The 8192-nt window shown below is 41.1% G+C and overlaps 1 protein-coding gene across 1 annotated transcript; it reads left to right on the plus strand.

The window, feature by feature from the left end:
• Positions 1-1269: 1269 nt before the first annotated feature.
• On the plus strand, positions 1270-8191 carry nrl (neural retina leucine zipper). The gene is made up of 5 exons (XM_040040558.1): positions 1270-2416; positions 4084-4894; positions 5005-5304; positions 6469-6684; positions 6953-8191. Exons 2-5 carry the CDS (start codon positions 4280-4282, stop codon positions 7112-7114), a joined length of 1293 nt encoding a protein of 430 aa, XP_039896492.1. The 5' UTR covers positions 1270-2416; positions 4084-4279; the 3' UTR covers positions 7115-8191.
• Position 8192: the final 1 nt, after the last annotated feature.

Consider the following 8192-nt stretch of genomic DNA (forward strand, 5'->3'; position numbering starts at 1 on the left):
GCTTTCCCCGGAAACACAAATGATGGCCAGATAGAGAGGTTAAAGTAGAGAGCAGAGGAAACAGAAACTGAAAGAAGAGAACAGAAGCTTTTTACCTTTAAATTCTTTTCTATTTTACTATGTCTATTAAATCTTATTTAGCTGTCAGTAACATCTCTGCTTATTAAAGATTTTTTTTAATTACATAGTAAAATACTAAACTGTTTATCAGTCTTGTGCTTTTTTTTCTCCACGAGTCAGCATGTCTGCTTTCAATAAAGGTTTTGTTTACAGTCCAAATCAGATTTGTGAAGGCACTATTAACTTACTGATTCCTCAACGAGACGCTATTAAGACACTGAGAGACTCGGGATTAACAAGTTTAGCTTTTAAGGAGCATCGAGAAACGCTTGTTGTGCATTTCCCTGCAGACTTAAATGGCTTGGAAGAAGAAAAAAAAACAGCATTAGTTCACAGATTTTGATCCTAACTGAGAGAGGCAGGGTAGTAAGGCGACGCGGGGGGTGCTAATTTCAAATCACGAACCTCTTTGTTGAAATGTTTTGGGTCTGTACCCACAGAGATGAATATCTACCAGCTGAAAACATATCCAGTTAGTGAGATCATTGTTCACTGATACATTTTCAGTCATACATCTAAATTATCAGTCTTTTATGCTTAAAATGATATTAACTTATACTGCTACAAATTAATCCAGACATAATGAAGCACAGAAGTGCTGTTTGCCTTTGGGGCCAGTAGGCAATACATAATTAAGACTCATTACTTTGTTTGAATAAATCCATAAATGGGATGAGCTTAATGGGTGAATCACTGCTGGTATGTATTTATTTAATATTAAACAGTGGTAATAGAAATTACACCAGAAAACATTCAATTCAGTTTTATTTATATAAAGCTAAACCACAACAGCAGTCACCTCAAGGCAATTTATATTGTAAGACAGAGACCTACAATAATGCAGAGAAAATAATGAGAAATATTAGGCATCAAATGCACAAAAGCAATACTATAAAAATTATAGATATTGTATTGTATCAGTGGATATAATTACTTTTATGTAGACTGTCAACATAAAACCATGTTAGAATAAACCAACAGCCAGCTGGTTTAGATATTCAAAACCTGTGTTATATATTTTTTTTTATTTTCTCTGGGAAATTTAGCACGATGAATTTTAAAAAGTGAATATATTCAAGTAAGATAAAAGTACCTTGAAATTGAACCAAAGCACAGTACATGAGCAGATTGCACCTCTGCTGACAAGTACGTTGGACACTGGTTTAAATTGACAGTGTCCAATTGCTGCAACACAATTTTTATCTAAATCCTGTAATTTAAAACAATTTTTTTCAATAAATTCCCCCATTTTTCTTTGTTCTTCTGTGGGTTGTTGTTGTTTTTGTGTTACCTGTATAATCTGTGAGTCTCGAGTAAACATCCAGTGACCTTAATAGTAATACTCTACAGCTTCTTCTTTTTAAAGCATCTTCCATTGCAGTGAAACATTTGGACAAAAAGGCACCAATCAGATGGAAAAACAACACAATAAGTGTATGGTTTTAGACTCATTTGACCTTATGTGGTTACAGTGACAGGGTCTGTGGGTTAGAGAGTTTTTAAAACTTTGTCTTTAACCTGGTTGACTGTAACAACTCACAGGTTCAATATTTAACAGCATTTTAGCGTTAAAGCAGAGCTGCTCTTGACTCATTTTCAATTCAGTATATGTGACTATCCACTGTGAGGCAGCACAGAGCCTACAGTCCAACTTGCAGCAACACAATTGTTAAAGTTGTTATGTCCGAGAGATAAATATTCAGAGATAGTTGAGTAAACTTTCATGAAGTGTCAGCGATACTTGTTTTGCAGAACAACAGTTTTGAAATGTAGTTGATGAAGGAAGCGGTGCATGTATGAAGTGTTTTTGCTTCTTTTGCAAGAAATTTTATGTCGCATCAAAGGAGAGAGTTGGGAATTTGGAGGTATGTGTGTGGGGTGTATGCAAGGAAACAGAAACGTGTAAAACAAGAAGAGAAAAAGAAAAAGGAGTACAAAATATGAGATGGGGTGACAGAGTGAAGCGGGGGAGACTTTGCCAGAGAGCGTGAACATGCCTGTGAACTATGAGAGAGGGATGTGGAGGGGAGAGACGGAGAGAGAGAGAGAGAGAGGAGGGGATTGCTGCAAACAGGGATTTGCAGCAGAGTGGACAGAAAGAAAGGGGGCAGTGGCACTCAGTAGCAGAGTGCTATACACACTCACATGCGCACGCACATGCACACACACGCTGTTTCCTCTGTGTCTCTTTCCAAACGTGTCAGTCAACCAGTCAGTCGATTATTTGTGTTTGTGTGTGTGTTCAGTGGGGACGTTGACAAGAGCTCGTAACCATCCTTCTTCTCTATGACCGACGGTAAGATCTTTTCAGTCACTTTGCCTGTTTGACCGTCTCTCACACCGGGCCTTTATCTCGGCCTGCTTTCACTCTACTTTTTTCTCTCATGTGTGTGTTTTTGCTGTAACTCTGGTCCGGAGCCAGACTGAGGCCTCCATGGAGCCCTGTCACTGTTTGCTTTCTTTTACAATCCATTTTGAGCCACAGGGGGTGAAAGTAATGAGCAGTGAAGCAGAGGCACTAGTCAAAGGTGGACTTTTTTAATTAGGTGTTCATTTTATTAATAACAACTATTAAATCTGAAGGAGTGTAATTAGTATTGGCGGAAACCACTTACAGCTTTCTTTGATGCACTTACCCCTGTAGCATAATGGAAGTGTTGAACTTTTCAGTTCTATTGTGAGGACACTACTTTTAGCCTCTTCATTTGTTTTTGAATGTTTTGACTCATTATGCTAATATTTAACTCATTTATCGTCTCAGATTTTCTGTAAGTTACTCTAAAATATTGTCATGTAACTCTTTTTTTGTGTAAAACGAGTTTTTGAACATGAATTTGACAGCAAATGCATAAAAAAGGTCACATTTTACTATCTTGATATGTTACTTTTAACTTGTTATCAATTTCTGCTAAAAGTACATTTACAGCTGTATAGAATTTTAGAAAGTCTTGGCCTCTGGATTAAAGTCTGAAGTGCTCGATAATTGGATTTGCTCTCTGAGACCTGTGGATCTTTCTGTCAAAAATGATTAAGCCTGTGAATTCCTCTGCTTCAACTGCTTATGAGTTCAGCGAGCAGATGTTTCTAGATATATTGCATTTCCTGAGCAACCTGGAAAGTATTTCTACATGGAAGTATTCCAAATGCAAAACCTGACATGCAGAAGAAGATGTTTTCAAAAGGCATCTGACAGCACATTTTATTCAGTTTCTTCATTTAGCCAGGAGATCTTAAAAAGAAGAAATGTGACGCTCAGTACTGATATAATTACAAGAGAGGAAATGCACTTTTAAAGTGCACGAAACTTTGTGTTTTTTATGTACACAGACTGCTTACATGTGTGGGAAGCAAGAGGTGTGTGCTGCAGATTAGTGTGTTAATATACAAACACAGCCTACCTTGATGTTTACCCATTTCTAACTGATCCTTTTTTTTAAGGCATTTCATGATAGAATCAGTTTGACTGGAATATATATATATATATATTTCAGTCAAACTGAAATGGTTAAATTAAAGGGGGTCTTTAGATGTATTCATGAATGAGCTGACAGAGCTTGGGAAGTACTTAAAGGAGTAGTGCAATATCTAATTTAAATTCAAGGCTGGAAATTAAGTTCAAATGAAAATAATCTGGATGTAGATGTATGTGAGTTTACCACTCCTCTGCAGCCTAAGGCCTGCAACACAACACACCTCAAAGATCATTGTCAGCTTTTATTATGGGTAATGTAGGCATCCAGTTTTAATAAGGAAAAAGAACGAGTGAAGTTAAATAAAAAACACATATTTCTGGTTCGATGCATCATTTCTTAGCTTTCTTTTAATTAATTATGAGCGCTAAATCTATGCTGCACAAAATTAGTAACATTAATTACAGCTTATCAGCTCTTTATAGACAACATCAACCACCCATTACTCTTATCCCTGCCATCCAAACCCTTTTTTCCCTTTTTGTTTCTTCAGGACAAAAGAAACAGAGACAAGGAAAAGGGGACATACAGTTTCTCACAAAAGAAACTCACCAACCAGTGGACTTTCTGACATCACCGCTGCCGCTGTCTATGAGCTGCACTGAGTCAGAGGACTGGACTTTTCAACAATCCTGACACACGGAAAAACCCTGTTGAAGCTCCCGCCAGCAGCAGCAGCGACAAACATCATGTCCTCTCCTTCCCTCCCCATGCCTTCTCTTCCCCCAAGCCCTTTGGCCATGGAATACCTAAACGACTTTGACCTTCTCAAGTTTGAGGTCAAATCTGACACTCCTCCGCTCCCTCCTCCATGTGCGTACCCTAAATCTGGTACCCACGACCCCTCCAGCTCTCCGTACACCAGCCACCCACCGCAGGACTCCAGCTTGAGCTCCAGCCCTTACAACTCACTGCCACCTTCGCCCACATTCAGCGATGCCCACCCACCCCCTTCGGGCTCTTCTTCTCTCTCTTCATCGTCCTCCTCCATCTCCTTTCCCCTCTCCATACCCAACAGTCTCACTTCCAACATCAGCTCCGGCTCTCAGGGGAACGTGGAAGGCAGTCCAGCCCACGGCGGCCCTCAAGGTCCGACCCCAGCCTCTCTGGAGGACCTGATCTGGCTGGCCGCACTGCAGCAACAGTTTGGAGGTGAGGTGACGGGGCCCGCCACTTTGCTGGGAGCCTTGGGAGGGGTGCCAGAGAGAGGGGACCGAGAGAGAGGGCAGGTGAATGGCTTCCTGGGGTGTGAGGATGCTGTGGAGGCTCTACTGAACTCAGCTGCAGCAGCTGTTAGCTCACAGGTAAGAATTTCTTATGCTATGTCAGTGTTATTATTCATTATACATATACCCACTAAACAACTGACTTTATACTTCTCTCTCCCTTCATCATTTGCACCTCCTCTCTTCAGTTCCCAGGTCTTTCTCAGAGTTCAAGCAGCAACCTGGGAGACTCAAGCAGCGACAGCGGAGGTGACATCTCCTGCGCCAAAGCAGCAGACATCTGCCATCGCCCACTCGTCTTCCTCTCATCAGGCCCTCCCTCCCTCCCCAACACTAACCCTGCTTCTGCTCCATACCCCCAACCCCTCAGCCCCCAGGGCCGCCTTCATCACCACCAGCATCACCACCAGCATCACCATCATCAGCATCACCCGCACCACCCCATGCATGGCAACCATCACCATCATCACCACCCACAAACCAATCAGGTACAAATCTATCCAGAATTGAAGAGAGGGCCTAATTATGATTATAATATTCAGCAGGAAGCGTTAATCAGTAAACCATGAGAAATTCCTGGAGGGAAAAGACGTGAAGCGAGAAAACAGTCGCATTAAAAGGCTGGGCGGAAGGAGGGAGCGATGGTCCAGCAAAGGATTAGGATTAGGCCATTACAACATGGTTATTAATGTCTTTGTCTATCTGAAGTATCACTTTAAGGATTGTTTTCCACATGGCAACAATAAGGGAAGATAAATCTTTACCTAAGGGAAAATTTGGGAACATTTTTTCCCAAAACAGTTTAGCAGCTGCAGGTATTCTGTAATTTAATTTAGTTATAATCTGACATCTGTAAATCTCTCAATGTTAGTATTTTAAAAGGTATACTGTAAATTTGCATTATTTCAATAAAGGATGCACCAAGATTTTGGCTCAATGTTGCAGATTGTTATGTGATGCCAGTTTGGTGGTGACTAAATCTTGAAAGACCTAAAAAAAAAAAAAAAAGTTAAGCCACTTTTTCTAATTACTTTGTAATAATTTCTCAGTTTTCATTACAAATAATGGGGAATAAATAGAAGCAAAGGCATAGAAGCTCATGGGTGGTGCATCCCTTCATTCATTAACTGTATATACAGCCGGCCTGTTATTGGTGTCCTCAGGAAGAAAAATGTTTGTCGATAAGTATTTCTGCTTAAAACTACATTAGTATCTTATTAATAACTCAGTTGTGAATATTCTGCTCTGCATGTAAAAGGTAAATAAACTTTGTAATCTGTGTTCTGGTTGATCAAGATGTCTGGGTGGATCTCTATATGGAACACAGTGTGAGCTTATGATAATATCTGCTATTATTGCTGTGGGTAATCCTGATAACTGTCTCCCACACTTAGTCAGATTACATGACAGATTATAGACATGTGGTGCCAGAATGTGCCCCCTGACAGCCAGGCACGCTCACACACCACACACGCACACTCAGTTTGACACATCATGTGTACACCATTCATGCCATATATGAATCTAAGGCTTTGCCAGAACCAGCTTCACACCCTGCACACCCTCCCATAATTTCCTGCATGTGTCTTGTTGCCAATTAATGGTGAGAAACAGCATATTCTTTATGTGTGTCGTCTCCATCTGTTCCTCAGTGCGGGGCGAACGAGCGTTTCTCTGATGAGCAGCTGGTGAGCTTGTCAGTGCGCGAGTTGAACCGACACCTGCGTGGAGTGAGCAAGGACGAGGTGGTGCGCTTGAAGCAGAAACGCCGCACGCTAAAGAACCGAGGCTATGCCCAGTCCTGCCGCTACAAGCGCTTACAGCACAGGCACGCTCTGGAGTCTGAGAAACATTTGCTTACCCAGCAGGTACACAGTCTTCAATTTCTTTTCATAAGTGTCAAACCTGAGATTTTGCCTCTTTTTCTACACTGGCATTAATCATTAATATCAGCCAGCTTTTTAATGGGAAATTCTGGTTTTAGAGTAGGTGAGGACAGCAAAAACATGCAGCATCTGACATAACTGCTGACACACTCTGCAGATAGAATAAATAATGCACTCCAAGTGAGCATCTTTGCACTTTAGCTCAGCGAAGCGCAGATAAATTACAATCTTTCTACTCCTTTCTCATCAGTTGGAACAGCTACAGTGCGAGCTGACGCGAGTGCTGAGGGAGAGAGACGCCTACAAGGCTCGCTATGAGAAGTTGCTCAGCACAAACCATGGTACCGGTGGTGACGCCCAGCCGACCCACACCAGCAACCCAACTTCCCCGCCCCCTGACTACTTCCTCTGAGTTTAATCCACAGGGGTGCACAAAGAAAATAGACAAGCCAGCGTGGAGCAATCAATAATGAGTAATCAGACTTGGAGCGAAGAAACAAGAACGTGTATGTGTGTGTGTGTGTGTGTGTGTGTGTGTGTGTGTGTGTGTGTGTGTGGGTGGGTGGGTGGGTGGGTGCATGTGTATGTGTGAAAGAGAAAGTGGAAGAGAGAGCTGTTTTGGGGATCATACAACTGTGAAAACCACCCTTGAATGACTAAAGGGGAACTGACTGTTAATTAATAGGGTTAGACTCAGCCCTGGGCTGCTTCACAGGCTCAGATTTACTTAAATGTGAATCATGGTTGCACAAAAAACTGACTGAGAGTTTCCTGAGAGCTTCTGCTGCTGATATCAGTGCAACAGGTGACAAACACTACTCTGAAAATGGATTTTAAAAAACAGCTTTATCTTGCAATAAAACTATTATAGTGTCTGACATTGTTATCTATGCAATATTACATATTTGCAATGTACTCTGCAAGTGAGTGATTGAGGCTCAGTGTAGTTGTTTTTTTTTTTCTTTTCTTTTTATATTAAGCTGCTAAAGCTGCAGAGGTCTGAGTAGTGCAGTGGTGTTGGATGTGGAGTGGTATGGGCTTGGATAAAGTATCCATGGCATGCAGTTAAGCTAATATTTCACAGTTGCCTACCAAAGTGTTTAAGCTCACCAAGACCTGGTATTCTTTGTAAGATTAATAATCATAGATTAAAGAATGTACAAGAATATCTTCCAGTGATTGTGTTAAATGAATAGCGGGGAAACGGACCTTTTGTTTTAGAAAAGAAATGTACTTTTGCCAGTTGGAATTGGCAAATTTCAGCCATTAACAGACTTGCTGTGTGCTCTCGAGAATGGGTTTTTACATACAGAGACAGGGGGATGGTAGTGTGCTTAACTCAAGCAACTGCAAATGAAAAAAGAGGCAACCCATTTCAGCAAGCAAAAAGAAAAAAAGTGTGGCATGATTTGTGTGGTTGTGTCCAGTTCTTCAGACTAGGAAGCTATTTTTGGGCAGAAGGAATACCTCTGTTAAAAAAAAAAAGAGAG

The sequence above is a fragment of the Simochromis diagramma genome, unplaced genomic scaffold (assembly GCF_900408965.1).
Source record: "Simochromis diagramma unplaced genomic scaffold, fSimDia1.1 OVJJ01000026.1, whole genome shotgun sequence".
Taxonomy (NCBI): Eukaryota; Metazoa; Chordata; class Actinopteri; order Cichliformes; family Cichlidae; genus Simochromis; species Simochromis diagramma.